This window comes from Mixophyes fleayi, chromosome 6, assembly GCF_038048845.1.
Source record: "Mixophyes fleayi isolate aMixFle1 chromosome 6, aMixFle1.hap1, whole genome shotgun sequence".
Classification (NCBI taxonomy): Eukaryota; Metazoa; Chordata; class Amphibia; order Anura; family Limnodynastidae; genus Mixophyes; species Mixophyes fleayi.
Genome location: NC_134407.1, coordinates 20225572 through 20243817, shown reverse-complemented (window position 1 = coordinate 20243817; position 18246 = coordinate 20225572). Strand labels below are relative to the sequence as shown.

General features: G+C 41.5%; 1 protein-coding gene across 6 annotated transcripts in view; it reads left to right on the top strand.

Moving 5' to 3' along the window:
* ADAM12 (ADAM metallopeptidase domain 12) overlaps positions 1 to 18246 on the top strand; it is a 399327-nt gene that overhangs the window by 255052 nt on the left and 126029 nt on the right. For all 6 annotated transcript variants that reach the window (XM_075215979.1, XM_075215980.1, XM_075215982.1 and 3 more), the window contains 2 exons: positions 6632 to 6801; positions 11711 to 11795. In XM_075215979.1, the coding sequence (XP_075072080.1) occupies positions 6632 to 6801; positions 11711 to 11795 (255 nt within the window). The remainder of the gene's footprint in view (positions 1 to 6631; positions 6802 to 11710; positions 11796 to 18246) is intronic.

Genomic DNA, 18246 nt, shown 5'->3' with positions numbered 1-18246 from the left:
GGGCCTTGGTATGGTACGAATGTCAAGGCCATGGTAGATATGGGCTGTGGTTCAGCTCTGGATGCACCTGGCACCACATGTTGATGGGCCTTGGTATGGTACGGATGTAGAAGGCCCTGGTAGGTATGGGCTATGGTTCAGCTCTGGATGTACCTGGCACCACATGTCGATGGACCTTGGTATTGTACGGATGTAGAAGGCCCTGGTAGGTATGGGCTATGGTTCAGCTCTGGATGTACCTGGCACCAAATGTTCATGGGCCTTGGTATGGTATGGATGTAGAAGGCCGTGGTAGGTACGGGTTGTGGTTCAGCTCTGGATGTACCTGGCACCACATGTCGATGGACCTTGGTATGGTACGGATGTAGAAGGCCCTGGTAGGTATGGGCTATGGTTCAGCTCTGGATGTACCTGGCACCACATGTCGATGGACCTTGGTATGGTACGGATGTAGAAGGCCCTGGTAGGTATGGGCTATGGTTCAGCTCTGGATGTACCTGGCACCACATGTCGATAGACTTTGGCATGTTACGGATGTAGAAGGCCCTAGTAGGTATGGGCTATGGCTCAGCTCTGGATGTACCTGGCACCACATGTCGATGAACCTTGGTATGGTACGGATGTAGAAGGCCCTGGTAGGTATAGGCTACGGTTCAGCTCTGGATGTACCTGGCACCACATGTCGATGGTCCTTGGGATGGTATGGATGTAGAAGGCCGTGGTAGGTATGGGCCTCCCTCATCCTCTCCTCTCCTCCCCTCCCTCATGATGTCATCATCACATGCAAACTGTGTCAGTGAGGAGCGGCAGTAAGAAGAGCTGCCTGCCGGAGGAAGAGAAGACAGGTAAGTAGATGTGAGTTTATGCAGAAAAGGGGGACAGAGTATGTGTTTATGTAGAGAGGGGGGGCAGAGTGTATTTTAAGGGGGACAGAGTATATTTTAATGGGGACAGCATGCAGAAAGGGGGACAGAGTGTGTGTTTTGAAGGGGAACAGAGTGTGTGCAGAAAGGGGACATGTACCGGTTAGTCATGAATTGGCCGCTGCGGTGTGATGAAATGGCTGGGGGTTCATGAATTGGCCGCTTGTGGGGAATATGATCTCTGCATTGTGTAGCGTTCATGAGGATGCTCTCTAAAGCCTAATCCTTGAGGGTTTGTAATGTTTGCACATTTCCAAAACATCACCACAATTTTCCAGAGGATAGCTACACGTAAGCAAAACTGCAAGAACAAGCAAGAAAGAGCAGCAAGAACAAGTAAGAGAATCTGTCTAAATTTGTTTGCTGGAAAATACTCCTGAATGATCCTTTAATGATTTAAGGTTAAGATTAAGGTCAATTGGTTATGTTATCAACCTAAGCATTTCAAGCAGTTACATGTATGAACTGTGCAAATTTCATATCAAAGGACTGTTACAAATTTCTGTTAAAAACATACAGGAGCAGGAGACATGTCCGTATATTAACTGCAATAACTTGTGAATGAGCCATTTGTAAATTTGAAGACAAAAAAAATGGTTTACATTGAGGACCTTACATTACATTAAATCGAATCACTTACTGGGCAAAGTGCCAATAATTAAGAAATATCATTCACTTTCATGGGAAAAAAAATAAAGGACTAACATTTTGCCATCTATCTTTCTTATAAATAAGGCAGCATCTTTAACTGTAATTTTGCTGCATAATTGCTTTAAGAAGGGTGTATTAATTTTGTAAAGTGTTTATCGAAATTTCTATAGAAAATGATTAGCACATACAGTGGATAACAAAATCAATCGTATAGAAAAACTGGTGGGTGGACAGAGGTGACAAGATTTTTTTTGGGGGGGGTTACAATTAGCAATAGTCTATGATCACAAAGAAATAGCATGTATGGGTAGGGATTCTTGATTGTCCATTTGGGGCTCATTCACGCACTGCGCCGGGAAAATGGGTGCAATGCATGAAAACGTGCGCATAAGACAGTTTTTAGTGATACATTTTTACCGCACTCCATCATGTCCTTTTAGATTCGTTGCGCTTTTACCAGTTGGATATATTGTACAAGTCGTGTGCTTTAGCGCGTGAGAAATAGGTCATGCTGCATTCAAACATTTTAAACCATACTTCCCAACTTTTTGACGTTCCCCTGGTATGGACAGAGCGGGCAGGGCTCGGTGAAATGTGTCATTTTGGTCCCGCCCCTGTGACGTAATCGCGTCATGGCGGCTCTAATTTTGCCTACTTCACTAGGAAGTTCGCAGATGCAGGAGGACGCCTCACTCTCCCGGGATTCCGAGAGACCTACCCGGAATTTGGGAGTCTCCCGGACATTCCTGGGAGAATTGGCATGTTTGTTTTAAACATGGCGTTTTCAATACAATGGAGGGAATGAGCCCCTTGTAAACCATTCATCCTATATGTGATGTGGTTTTCAGGCGATTCTTAACAGCGCATTAAGATTATATAGGTGTGAACAGCCCTGAAGATCAGTGCCGTACCTGGACATTTCAGTGGCCTGGGCGAGACAGGGCAACGGCGCCCCCCATCGAAGTGGGAGTGACATTTGCCAAGTGGGTGTGGCCAACCTAATGTGGGGGTGTGGCTAGCACTTTACTGAAAGAATTCTGCTACACATATTTGCAAATGCATGATATATATATATCTACATACATATAGCTTTCTCTCTCTCATATATATGTGTATATATATATATATATATATATATATATATATATATACATACATACACACACACAGTGGTGGGATGCAAATAAATAAATTAACAACCGGTTAATTTAACAGCTGCTAAGACAACATAAGACAATATTTTGAGGCAAAAACAGAGAAGAATTAAGCCTGCCCTCAGTATATCCCATATTATAAAATGAAATATAAACAACTATCAGAAATCACTATTTTTAAACTACTTACTACCTAGTTCTTGCTCTAACTCTCCTCTCCTATGTCAATTCTTCTCTGGCCCGTGTCAACGATATTGAAAAAGTACCAAGTATTTACAGATGATCTTAAGGCACAATCTCGCTTTTTAATGAGCCAATTGAAATGCGCATTGCTCAAAACAGCACGTGTTTTGGGTCTTTCAAAACCACCAATCATTGTATGCTATATAATACAAACCACAGGTTTACCTCTCTGTCTGCCTGTGTTACCCACACACCCACAATACAAATACGCTGGTTCCTCACACACACACACACACACAATACAAATGCATAGCTTGCACACACACACACACACACACACACAATACAAATGCATAGCTTGCACACACACACTACAAATACATAGCATGCCCACACACACTACAAATACATAGCTTGCCCACAAACACTACAAATACATAGATTGCCCACACACACTACAAATACATAGATTGCCCACACACACTACAAACACATAGCTTGCCCCCACACACTACAAATATATAGCTTGCCCCCACACACTACAAATACATAGCTTGCCCACACACACTACAAATACATAGCTTGCCCACATACACTACAAATACATAGCTTGCTCACTCACACTACAAATACATAGATTGCCCACACACACTACAGATACATAGATTGCCCACACACACTACAGATACATAGATTGCCCACACACACTACAGATACATAGATTGCCCACACACACTACAGATACATAGATTGCCCACACACACTACAAATACATAGATTGCCCACACACACTACAAATACATAGATTGCCCACACACACTACAAATACATAGATTGCCCACACACACATAATATAAATAAATTTTATTTACCTTTCCATCGCCTTTATTTCTGCTGTTCCTTTTTCTTCTGTGTTGCGCTGCCACTGCTCCTATCTGTCCCAGCAGTGCTCCTCGCTGAATCCTCACTGAAAATTACATCATTCAGTGGGAGCGAGGCGACTGCCGGGAGCCGCCGCAAGATCTGGTGACCTTTTTTTTTTTTTTTTTCTTTATTAACACTGCCACATTTTTTTTTTTACTATTCCGGCGGGGAGGGGAAGGTAGCGGGCGGCAGCTGCGCCCTCTTGGGCTTGCGCCCTGGGTGACGGGAATGCCCGCACCACCCTAGTTACGGCTCTGCTGAAGGTTACCCTAGACATTTGAATATTTCTCTGTTGTCTGTTAAAATGGCTTTTAGTTTTCCATGTATTATAATTAGGATAAATCCAGATTAAACCTCGTCGTTTAGTGGGGGGTTTTAATATGAGGTTTATGTAGTGTGATATCATTATTATATTATTTTTTTATAATAGAGTTAAAGCTCACAATCTGTATGGCTCTTTTTAATTAGTCCTGTTGAGCTTCATTCAGAGGGGGGGACTGAATTGCTCCCTAAAATGTTCAAATCTGATAAAAGCCATTTGATGTATCACTCATATTGAAACTTCCCCACTTAATCAAATGAGAGTCACATCAGTAAGCCCAATATCCTGTGGGTAAAACGTTCATTAATTCAGTCCTCCAACACATGGTAAGTGATGTACCTTTCTCTTCACGTTATCACAAAGCTACATTACATTTTTTTTTTGTAGAAAAGTCTGTGCAATAACTGTTAGAGCTGATAACATTTAAAACTGACTATAATTATCATACCAAATAGAATCTCATCCAGGCCTGATTTGTGTGGTGCCGAAATCCTAGTTAAATTATTCATCTGTAACATTCTGCCTGTTTCAGTGCTGTCGCCTCTATAATTATGAAAAAATGTAAAGATGTTTTAAATAAATACAATACTGCACTAAATATATAAAAACAACATACTTAGGCTGCAGTTGAAAGCCGCTTATAAAGGTAAATTCGCTAGATGCATTGAGGGTGTTAGCATAAGGACCGGAGGCAAGGCAGATTGGTTTAGGCAATTTTCCCAAAAATGTTGTTACTTAGAAGCACACTGTAGTTTCAAACATAATACCATGTAGTGATATTGTAGAGCTTCTTATTAATACACCTCCCATTGAGATTAGTCGTGACTTGTATACGCTGCAGGACCTTGTTTTGTAATTTGTACAGCTAGTCAGCATTGTGTCTCTTTATCTTACGTTTAAGAAATATAGTAGTTTTGCGTATATAAAAAACCCTGTTGTTTACTATGGTGCGCACATTTGTTCTGACAAAAAATAACAGATAGAGGGGTAGATTTATCAAACCTTCTAAAAAGAAAATGTGGAGGTGTTGTTCATAGCAACCCAGGGGCAAACGCAGGATTTGTAGAGGGGGGTTTCCACACCACGCTGCCAGTGGGCGTGACCAGCATGCATGGGGGCGTGGCTATACTTTTAGACAGTGCTTGGCTGCTCTCCAACTCTCCCTATTCCCATAATATACATTAGCAATGCTGCGTGCACTACTGTTAGGTGCACACAGCTCTCCCTTTTCAAGCAGAGCTGTGTGAAGCGAGAGCAGGGTCCAGCCACCTCAATTATACAGTGCCCCAGGATTGGAGGGGGGTTTCCAGGCACTAGGAACCCCCCCTCCTCGGTTTGCCTATGCAACCAATCAGATTCTAGCTATCATGTATGTAGTACAGCGGTGGCCAACAGGTGAGTCTTCAACTTCGGACCCCTAGCCAGCGGGAGCCGCTGTCGTCCAGGTCACCGCACAGTGCAGGGAGGTGACACTGTATACCCGCAGGAGGTAGGAGTACACTGTGCTCTCCCTCCTGCCTCTATGTGGCCCCCTTTGAAGGTTGGAGGGTCGCACATGCTGCCTTTCACCTCTTTCATGTTGCCCCTCACTGATCTTGTACATTCTAAAAAATTTCCCCTTTAGAATATTTGATAACTCTATCCCAGAGTGTTGTTCTGTGTGTGTTTTCTTCACTGTTCTTTTTTTATTTGAAACAGTGGAAAAATTTGAAGAAATGGTAAAGAAGATAAAAAAAAGAAGTACCCAAACTTCACAGATTATCTTGCACACCTCTATGCTCAGTGCCTAGGTGTCCGTTCTGAAAGCACTCTGATGCATGTAGGTGGAATTGAATTCCCCTTTAGAATGTAGCAAAAATAACCCATTATAAAAAAAAAAGGTTTAAAGTCAGTTTCCCCCACCCCCCAAAATATTTATCTCTAAATTGAAATTTGCATTCGAGAGTAAATTTGTATGCAAAACTTAAAATTTTAGCACCTGGGGTGAAAAACAAAAATGTCGCCCCCCCCCGGCCTCAATTTTAACTAAATGAATCTAAAATATTTATAAACTGTGCCCTCTTTCATTGTTGCGCCCTGGGTAGTCTCCCCTGTCGAACAGCCCCTAGTTACAGCCCTGCTTGTAGGAAAGGTAGACAAGAGCAGACCTTTCTAAAGTTTTTTGGGTCGTGCGGTGAGGAACTGTGCTCCAGTTTCCATCATTGTCTTTCAGAAAGTTTGTGAAATCAATTTGGCAGCGTGCATGAAATGATTCCGTCTTAGTCAGAATCTCTACGGATTAAAGCTGAGTAGCATGTTAAGAGAATTAGCCATTTGTTTAATAACTTGTTTAATTAGATAGACCTGAAGCTGGTTAGGACCTTTACCCCACTAATACAGATAAATATATTCTATTTTATGTATACTAACATCAGGGATGTTTGTTGTTGTGGACTGATGTATAATAATATCCACTTTTCTTATTTATATCCTAGTTTTTCCGGCCACTAAACATCCGAGTAGCACTGGTTGGAGTGGAAATTTGGAGTGATGTCGATAAATGCTCAATAACTCAAGATCCTTTCAGCAGCCTTCACGAGTTCCTGGACTGGAGAAAGCTGACGCTACTACCTCAGAAGGCTCATGACAACGCCCAGCTAGTAAGGTCTGCTCTTCCATTCACTTACCTGATTTACACTGCAGGAGGTCTGTGCCCTGTGTGGTATTGGATCTGTGCAGCAGGAATACTGTTGCTGATAGGATGCCTGTAAATATGTTATATGGGTTGCAAAAAATATATATAAATTATTAAATAAATAAATAAAATTGAATTGTACCACCTTGCGTCTCAGTTGTGAAACTACAAGCCCCAGCATGCTTTGCCATCGGAAAGACAGCCGTTAAGCTGGCAAATTACGCTGGGAATTGTAGTTTCACAACACCTGGAGAGCCACAGGGTCCCCGGGCCTGGTATGGACATTGCTGGGCAGCTAGTAGTAAACGGATCATAAATTTAACAAAGCCAAATCTATGTATCTATAGCTCCAGTGTTCAGTTTTGTGGACTTAGCCTCTAGTAACGAGAATGCTTCCGTAATGTGATTAGTGCATACTCGAATATTAGCTTGTGTTTGAGTATTTCTTTAGCCTTATAATACCTCAGAGGCTCCTGGACCATTGATGAACAGTAGGTGGCTCTCGGGCTGCCAGTGGCCTGACGAGCCTTCATCTGTGGCCCCCAGCTCCTTGCAGTTTATGCACCAAGTCTGACAGATATTGAAAAGGAGGCGGGGCCACAAGTGAATCTCTGCATGGTATAAAGTAGCGTGTGATTGGAGCAGCCGCCTCTGCATCATGTGACTACAGGACACGTGAGAGGAGTGAGTGCAGTGCAGTCAGCACCATGTGATCTACTTCTTTCATCCATGGGAAACTTTGGGTGGGGGGTATTAATTGGTGACCATTGATTGTTAAGTAGTGGCTATTAATTGTTAAGTGGATGGTTTAAGTGACGTGGGGACAGGGCCGTAACGGGGTGGTGCGGGCGGTGCCGTCGCCCAGGGCGCAAAGCCAAGGGGGCGCAGCAGCCGCCCGCTACCTGCCTTCGGTCCTTAAGTTATGCTTAAGTGCTGAAGAGAGAGAGATTTTAACTTACCAGAGTGCATTCCAAATGCCGAACTTCCTGTCAGTGGAATGCACATGCGTTCCACGGCGGAACTTAACGGCTGAAGCATCAAACTCTGGTAAGTTAAAATCTCTCTCTCTCTCCTCCTACCCCTCCCCCCCACCCCCATCCCCACCCCCCTCCTTAGATGGGGGATGCCGGTGCCCTGTCTCGCCCAGGACACCAAAAGGTATAGTTACGGCACTGCGCGGGGAAGTCTGAATATATTTAGTGTAGCGATCTGAGGGCGTGTGGGGCTTTATGAGTTCTGAGTGGTATGAAGGGCACAGGGGGGTCTGAAGGCAGGTGGGGGCGCAGAGGTAATTTGGGGTCTTTTTTTGCATTATAGGGAACAGAATAAGAGAGAGGAGGAGGTGTGTGTGTATATATATATATATATATATGTGTGTCTATATGTGTATGTGTACTTGAAGTGCATTTGGTTGCCCATCACACCTGTAGATGCACGTGCCAACTCTCAGGAGATGTCTCTGGAAATAGACGTGCACCTAGGTTTGTGGGGAGATGAAAAAAATCTGTCTGAGCTGGTGCACAGTACAAGCTTTTTTGTAGAGTGAAAACCATTGTTTGCCCTTTCACTACTCTAGGAATACCCTAAAAATACACCCTTTCTGTCCCTTTATCTCATTCTGACAATATCAAACCTCAAAATGACCTGCTCCATAAAAGCACAATGGTGCGTCTACTCCATACTTGCCAAGAAACGCCCTCACTCTCATTGACCAGTGCAAGGACTGCTGATGCGCTTGTGCCACCATCTTACTCTGCAAACCCATCGCACTTTGTGGGGGCGACTTATTAAGCCATAAACCACACGGAAGCGGCTTTTTCCGCATGGTTTAGGCATTTTTTTTAGTAGCACACCTGTCTAACAGAAGCCTAACGCAGGAGATATCTTCGATAGCTCTTGCATTAGGCTAAGTTTTGCTTTAAACCGCAGATGCACTGTACCGGGATGATGTTTTAATAAATGGCCGCGATAGATCATCCCTTATGTTTGCAATAAGGGATGATATTTAACAGGGGCATATACAGCCATTAATAAATAGGTCCCATTAGCAGAAATGTGGCTATGTCTGCTTCTTTCCATTGAATAGTTGATTATTCACATTTCTGTTCATGACTACAGTGTCCATGTCATTGTCACATTAATACACGATGGTCGTTTTAAAAGTTCTCACACAGATTTAAGTTTCTGACCATATGCAGTAATGAAATATTTATTTCTCTTGCAAAAACTAATGTTACAATTCCGTATTCTGATATAGTTTGTATACTTGATTATTCCCTCCCCTTTCCTCAGAATTGGAGAGGTCATTTGGTACATACCACCTGTAAAAATGATTGCAACAATGGAAACGATTTGGTGCTTACCGTTATATAACATCCCAGAGTTTTCATGACTGCTATTTGGGAAATGTTTTGATCTGTTTTGCAGCCATCTGTTGGCTTATTGAGGACACAGTCCTGGTACATGCACCGCGTGAGGGGATACAGATGCAAGAATGACAGTCGTTTTAAAACCATGTTTTCTGATTTTGGTCTAGTCAGCAATATCTGTGGCTGTATAGCTTCAGGGTGTAGACTGCAGGCATCGCTCTCAGTAAACTTATGAGTCAGTTACGCTGTGAATACTAATACTAATAACTGGAAAAATCATTGCAGTTAGACACAAGCAAGTGGGTGGATCAATATTTTTTCTCAGCAATCTATACTTTATACTAATAATTTCACACTTGAGTTTAGACTGTTTATTTGTATTGATTGTACGAGTAACATATTAATGTATGTGATTAATGCCCTATAATTAGAGAACAATAACGGACCTGCTTGTAACCACTTTCGTTATGGATTGATCATAGCTTTATGATATTAGAGGATACATTGTAGCTTATAGACTTGGGGCTAGATTTACTAAACTGCGGGTTTGAAAGAGTGGAGATGTTGCCTATGGCAACCAATCAGATTCTAGCTTTCATTTATTTAGTGCATTCTACAAAATGACAGCTAGAATAGGATTGGTTGCTATAGGCAACATCTCCACTCTTTCAATCCCGCAGTTTAATAAATATACCCCTTGGACTTTATTGGCAAATCATCTCCTATGTAATACCAGTATCACTCTGCTTGTTGCAGTGCTGTATTAATTATTAATGAATTCCAAAGTAGGTAAGACAATGCAAAGGTAACAATGGAGAAGGGTATGGATTGGTTTAAACACTAAACAATCTTAGAACTAGTTTTAAAAAGCAGAGCTAATTTATTGAACTAATTTGCCAAAATTAATCAGTAATAGTTAAGCGCTGATGGATTATAAAAGGGACACTCCGGGGTAGATTTATCAAACCTTCTGGAATGGTTTACATTTTGTTGAAGTAAGTAATATTCATGAGAATGCAGCCTAATCAATTGACTAGGAAATAATTTCCTCAGGGGTGTTACTAGCTCCTGGTGAATTTATTGAATGAATATTGGTCCAACCCATAGAAAAGGCTGTTTCCTGCTTGAGTAGGCAACAGTTAACCTTTAATATATACCAATGTAACCACAACAACATGGTACATAGTCATCATGATTACTCCCAGTGACCTAGATTTAAAACACAGGGGTAGATTTGCTAAAGCTTCTGAAATGGAAAAGTGGAGATGTTGCCTATAGCAACCAATCAGATTCTAGCTGTCATTTTGTAGAATGTACTAAATAAATGATAACTAGAATCTGATTGGTTGCTATAGACAACATCATTCAAACCCGCCGGAAACTCGCAGCTTGATACATTTACCCTCTGGTGTCCGTGCGGAGACACTTTTTGTAAGTGCACATGCTGGATCTTATACAGATGGATAAAAAGAGCTCTGCTTAATGCTCCTAAACAGTTTAAAAAATGGTCATGATTTGGAAATCGTGGTTGCCGGCTCCTGCATGCAAAGTGGAACTGAGAGGCCAGATTTGAACTTCTAGTTCTAATAATGTGGAAACTAAATAAAATAAATTAGTTATCAAAAATAGATTTTATTAAAAAAATTAAATAAGCATGTTTAGACATGAATGTATAAAAAATGCCATTGTGAGAATTTTTTGGGGAATGATTTTGTTCCGTTATTATCCTGAGGCAGCAATAAATGAACAGGGGGTATATTTAGTAAAATCCAGGTTTGAAAAAGTGGAGATGTTGCCTACAGCAACCAATCAGATTCTAGTTATCATTTTGTAGAATGTACTAGATAAATGATAACTAGAATCTGATTAGTTGCTATAGGCAACATCTCCACTTTTTCAAACCTGCAGTTTAGTAAATATACCCCCTGGTATCACACTGACAAAAAAAACATTTTAGTCACCAATAGGGTTCCTTGCCCTTTCATAAGTGCACCCCTGTGTATTCTTGTGGGGGGTTCCCAAAAATATTGAGGTGCCACAAGGCCAGCGACAACAAAGTCACTAAATAGAAGAGAACTAAAGAACAGGCAGTTTCTTGTTGCGTGTGTGAGTTATTATGAGTGACTCCTGGGTGCTGGTTAAGAGCTAGTGAACATTGTTTGAAACATCCCTCAGCGACGCAGGCAGACATATAAACAGTATTAAGATAGGACGGCAGTCTGGCAGCTCCCTTTCGCTTAGCTGTGTCCATGCTTCTGCTCCAGTGCTTTTATTATGGCTGTGACAAATATTCAAATGAATACAGTGACAGCGCGCTGCTAATGGGAGTTTGCAGAAATGAGATGTCTTTCCATTTCGGGAGCTGCGGTGTGAATAATGAAACGTTTTCTCTGCAGCACAACCAATAGAACTAAATGGCGCTCTCCCCGTGTGTGATAATGGAACCGTGAGTGATGAGAGTTACATTGAATAAAGTCCTCTCTCTCTCTCTCTCTTTTTTTCTTCTCCAGCGGGGTGTATTTCCAGGGGACAACCATAGGCATGGCACCTATCATGAGCATGTGTACGGCGGATAAATCAGGCGGCGTGGTCATGGTAAGTCATAAAAGGATATGTACGGGCAGGAACTAAATTTTTCATGGGGGGGGGCAAACACCAAGAACTACTATAGGGCTTGAAGCCCCTTTTTCTCGCTTTTGCTATCTCATTTTACGACAGTTGTAACAGTTACTGTAGCTATACAAAGACTCCCAATCCTATGTTAATTTTTGCCAATGTTTGCCAGTTTTATTGTTTATTTAACTATAAAAGTGTATTTATATATTATTAAATAAATATTATTATTAGTATTATCTACCAGTTAGTCCAATCAGGGCCGGATTAAGGGAATGGAGGCCCCTGGGCTAAGGGGACCTCCATTCCCCCGTGAGAGACCCAACCCCCCCCCTACCCCCGTGATCCGAGCCGCCCCCCATGGCACTTACCTCCTTCTGATATTGCAGTCCTTCCCCGGCGTGCTGTACGCTCTCTTTACTGAGGAGATCTCGTGAGAGTGAGACTCACGAGATCTCAGTAAGGAGACTACAGCGCGCCGGGGAAGGACCACAGTGAAAGTGCTCAGCAGCATTGATCGCGCCGGGGGCGCCCCCGACCAATCAATAATGCCGTTGAGCACTTCCAAGGGCCGCCTGGATGCCCGAGGCCCCTGGGCTGTTAGAAAGACAGATAAACGCAATTGTTTATCTTAAAAATGTACGTTGTTTTTTACAGTCATTAACCTAGTTTTTATTCAGATTTCCCTGACAGTCTAATCTCATTTGATTGGGAGTATTTTTAAATCTATAGTCACTGGCTCACTGGTTATGGTATGTGCTATAAATTTAAATGGCTATATCTCATGTTTGTTGCTGGATGCACCGCACGATATTCAGGGTAGTAAAGTGAATAATTGTTCATCATCAATACAGGATATTTATTAAATGTTTATGAACGGAACACTTAGAATTTTTTAAATAAACAAATCAATCAGCCTGTATTAAATCTATACTAAGACAATCTATATTAAAGAACATTTGGTAGTTATACTAAGACAATCAATCATTTAAAAAAAGTTTTACAAGTTTAGAACAAATACTATGACTTTAGAAAGTAACATGAAGGCTTTTGTGTAGAAGTTCATGGAGGGGCCAAAACACAGTCTTTGCCCACCCAACAGAAATCAGGGGGAAGCAACTGCCCCCCATCCCAGTTCCTACACCCCTGTGCACGGGTATCTTTAGATCTTTTAGTATAAAGGGATTCTCTGCTTTAATATAGCAACAGCACAAACACCCTATGTCCTAAAAATAAATTGAAAAGTCAACGCCCGCTCAGAATGCCGGTCACATTGTGCTGCGCTTTGTAAGGTGGCTCCTTGTTCGGGTTAAACTTACGTTACGTGCTTACAATCAGACTAAACAACCACATGTCCATGTGCCCTGCCAGCTTCAGTACTAAGCAGCCATAGAACACAAAGCTACTAGGCTGAGCGAATGTTCTGTTCTGGAACTTTAAGGTCCGAATAGACTGGAAGATGAGGCTTGTGAGCATAAAATTTTTCAGAACTTCACACAGTCCCCTGGGTTACCTGCTGCCAGTTATACAAAAAGATAGAGAGCATGCAGCACCCCCAGAAATACAGTACACCAGAACCTAAAACATTTGTAACCTATTAAGTGTTTTATTTTGATTATGTAAGAGAAGCAAGTGCTGAAAGAGGGCTCAAATAAAATAGTCTGGTTGGAAAACCTTAACCACTGATCATAAATTTAGTGGGAGCATCTTTTAATTGCTTAATGAAACAGTGGCCAGATTAATTGACACTACTGTTATATAGAAGGCCTGCAGACTTACTTGTTCTCCTAATGACTCTGATAATTGTTTTCTTAGTGCTTAACTATCATTGCTGACTTGTGCAAAAAGCCTCTCATGAATGTTTCATTAAACAGTAAACTAAGGACACTCTGTTTACCCTTTATGTACCAAAGGTCCTCGTCGTCAGCAATGGAGCGCACTGATAATGATGACACATAGGCAGTTACTCCCATCGGTTGGGAGTACTTCCATTTGACAGTTCCTCCTCAGAGCTGCTACAGAGGCCACTAATGGTCGGGTGGATCTATTGGTTATTTACAAGCCCCTTGTATCATACCCATTATGTCTTTCATCAGTTAGGAGACACATTACACTTTGCTTTTCTTGTTTTACATTTTGGGTAAAGCAGAGAGAGAGATGTTATTGTACTCTCTTCACCGTGCCCATGCTCTGCTCTTCCGTGAAGCTCCATTTGGTTGACGGGATTTTGTGCAATTAATTCCATGAGATTAATCCATTTTTTGTTGTTTATTTCAATGATCATTTCCTACCCAGGCTCTTCCAACAATTTTTGAATGAGCGATTAAGGTGTACCTATTGCTTACTGATGATATTGGCCATCCTGAATTATAAAGACTAATTGGCACATTTATAAAGCCTTAATCCAATCGGAAACTCTTTTTCCCACATGGTTTAGGCTTTTTTAAGCCAAATGCTAATTTACTAAAAGCCTAACGCAGCAGATATTGGGGCTATTTTCTGCATTAAGCAAATCACCGCATTAACCACAGTCCCCATGATGGTCAATGGGGACTACGTTCTGGGCGATTTTATCAAGTTCCGAAAAGATTAGCTTTCGGATCTTGTCACCGACGGTTATCGCCTATCTGAAGATGACGTTGGGCATTGAACCCTATGGGGAGAGCCTTGCGTTAGAGGGATCTTCAGATCCCTCAGAGCAACTTCCCTCTCTCTTCTCTGGTTATTATCACAAAGCGACTTTGCACATGTGTGACCTTAGATTGCGCATAAGCGAAGCCACTTTACGATAGTAACTTGAGTTTAAAGGTAAGTCGTCATCGGGACAGCCTCCTATAGAATGCCCTGTCCTGGAATTATTTTTTTAATACATTTATTCGAAAAATCATCCGTCAACGCTGCGAGGACAGATTATTTTTAACAGGGCTAAACCCTGTTAACTAATAAATTGGTGGCAGACTTCTGAAACCTTCAAAAAAGGAAAAGTGGAGGTGTTGCTCATAGCAACCAATCAGATCCTAGTTATGATTTTCTACAATGTACTAGATAAATGATAGCTAGTATTTGATTGGTTGCTATGGGCAACACCTCCACTTTTTCTTTTTAGAAGGTTTGAAAAATCTACTCCTCCATCTCTCAGTAGTGGTATGGTGCCACAACTTCAACTGGTGTTACACCTATGATATGATCCCTTCCAGGACAGGCAACTCCTAAGTACCTAAATCCACCACCGTATGTAAATGGGACAGTTCTGGATCCTGTGTGGGTTTTAGTCCCAGCAGACCCTAGGCTAATTTGTCATAGGATGAAATACAATGTAAACTGCACACTTATGTGTAGTCCAGGGGGTAAATGTATCACGCTGAAAGTTTTCCGACGGGTTTGAAAAACCAATCAGATTCTAGCTATCATTAATTTAGTACATTCTACAAAATGATAGCTAGAATCTGATTGGTTGCTATAGGCAACATCTCCACTTTTCAAACCCGCTGGATAACTCTCAGCTTGATACATTTAAACTGAATAGACCCGAGGAGATGTGGCAATGTTTGTGACATTTTATAGTATAGAACTGTGGGTCAGGATCACAAGCAGGGCCCAGAACATTTTAGGAATTCCCAGATAGTCATACACAATAAAATATGTTCCACAAATTAAGATACATCTATGACACATATGTTGAGCACCACTGGTATAAAATATACTCCCTATGATCAGAAAAGTTCTAATCTTAAGAGTTTGCAAAAAAATTCTAATCACGTACCTTATGTAAAGCAATGAAAATGTTCAAATGGATTATAAAATAATGATATAAAATATGCAACAACCATATAAAGTGAGCGTACAGTGCGTGGGTTCAGACAGGATGATGAAGAAAGCAAAACCTCCAACATATCTCCGCCGTAAATAACACTGCTCGCCAATCAATAGTGGCACGGACGGCATCGTAATTTGTTTAACCCTTTCAGTGACAGCATAAAGCCAAAAATCACTGAACAATTTTATCCAGCGCTGGCAAAAGCCTTCAGATTACTGGGGCAGAAAGGTGCAAATGTGTCATCAGTCCTGTTTTATGTGTGTTAAATGAAGCAGATATTCTCCGGAAAAGCCATCAGAATCCAGTCATTCACTTACAAGAGAGAGATCGCTGCTAGTTGATTATAACAATTGTTGGAGACTTCTAGGCCGGTCAGGTGACTGTGGGAACACAGCCAAGTTCATGACAGCTAAAGCATCATATTGTTCTAGCCTCTGTCTAGAAACAGGAGCAAACATAATGGGCCTTTATGGTCCTTTCCAGTCAAACTTTAGTAAGGAAATAACAGGTGTAGATAGAGCCATAGTTATTCCAAGTGGGATAAGCATATCTGGAACAATATTATTAACAGTAGAAAGGAAAATGGGAGAGCTGCATCATAGATGGGCAGCACGGTTGCTCAATGGTTAGCACTTCTGCCTCACAGCGCTGGGGTCCTGAGTTCAATTCCCATGGCCTTATCTGTGGGGAGTTTGTATGTTCTCCCTGTGTTTGCGTGGGTTTCCTCTGGGTGCTCCAGTTTCCTCCCACAATCCAAAAACATACTAGTAGGTTAATTGGCTGCTATCAGAATTAACCCTAGTCTGTCTGGCTGTCTGTGTGTGTATATTAGGGAATTTAGACTGTAAGCTCCAATTGGGCGGGGACTGATGTAAATGAGTTCTCTGTACAGTGCTGCGGAATCAGTGGCGCTATATAAATAAATGATGATGATAGTGTAAATAAATGCTAAAAGCAAAAATCCTGCTTACATAGGCAGTCTCTCACCTAAGGTTGGGTACACAGTACAGTATTTTCAGCCGATTATCTAGCCAATCACCCGTTTAACGACTGTTCGGCCAAATATTGCATTAGTGTGTGCGCTGCAACAATGTTTTATTTGATTTTTAAACCGAACTAAGAATCTCGTACAACGATGGAACAATGTCGTTCCAATTCTGCAGTGTGTATGCACTCAGGACCGGCGGTGGCCATAGATCTCTATGGGGTGTGCAGAGTCAGGATGGTTATGACAGATGAAGGGCACAGATCTGAAGGTAAATCGTGTGTAGTGAGTACACGTGAATCGGCGTGCTGATTGGGACTTTTTTGTTTCCAGTCGTTGGTAAAATCATTAACGTTATCGTGTCGGAAGAAATTTTGGGCAGTGTGTACCCAGCGTAAGACAGAGCAGTGAAAGAGAAAAAGGTGCGCTTCTTTAAATTAATGAAATGTGTACAAGTGTATATAATCGTTTGAGACGGCAGCCAAGGACAAATAAGCATCATGCTGTGATCGGTGTTGAGGTAAGTCTGCTTATATTAAAATCGTTTTTTAAACATTCGGATTTTAGGTGTAGGACTCCTCGGTGGCGGAATTTTCCGCACCGTTAAAGCGTTAACAACCCTGCCAAAGGCAGTGGATTCACAAACAAAAATCAGAAATATAGAACAGTTTTTAATAAAATAGCAGTGTTTATTTATAAGTTATATAATGTTGTAGTAAGTATTTTAGAAGGCAATACTCATATTTAGGTGCATTTTGCAGTCACTGACAGTCATCCATTCGATTATGGAATCTTTTTCATAATGAGCCATGTGGCACAGGTGGGTGGAACGTGTCTCTAGAGTGCACATGAATGACGGATAGGCGATTTCTCGGGAGTTATAATATTTGCTGAGGTAGCTATGGTAATTTCACATTGTAATGCATTAATTCACATTCTACCATGGCTACATCTGCACGTTGAATATTTATGCAAAACTTTCTAATTTCTGTGTCATGTTATGAATATTTTAGGAAAAGAGTAATCTTTGTTCTAACCTCACATGCTGGGGAATGACAAACCTGTGAGAGAGAATAATATATGTACTCACCGCTGCAATCTTTAGAATCGGCCAATACTATGCAATTAAAGGGCTAAAAGTCCCTGCTTGTTAGATACACTCTACAGCAGAGTATATCTAACCGTACCTTTAGTATGATGAAACTGAAAAGCCTTCTTTCCATGACCCCTCCCCTGAAGAGCGAAGGCTATTTCACTTATGCAGATTCAGGTACCTTTTTAGAAACGTCCTGCTAGGGAGTGTATCTAACGATTATATATTTATTAATCTTTCTCATATAGCGCTTACATATTATACAGCACTTTACAGAGAATATTAAATCTTCCACATCAGTCTCTGCCCATAGTGGAACCTACAATCTAAATGCCCTACCACACAGACACACAATTGGGTTAATTTTTTTGTCAGGGGCCAATTAACCTACTGGTATATCTTTGGATTGTGGTAGTAAAATGGAGCACCTGGAGGAAATTCAAGCAAACACAGGGAGACCATTCAAACTCTACACAGATAGGGCCCTGTGAGATAGCAATGCTAACCACTGTGTCGCCATGCTGCCCAATAGAGATGT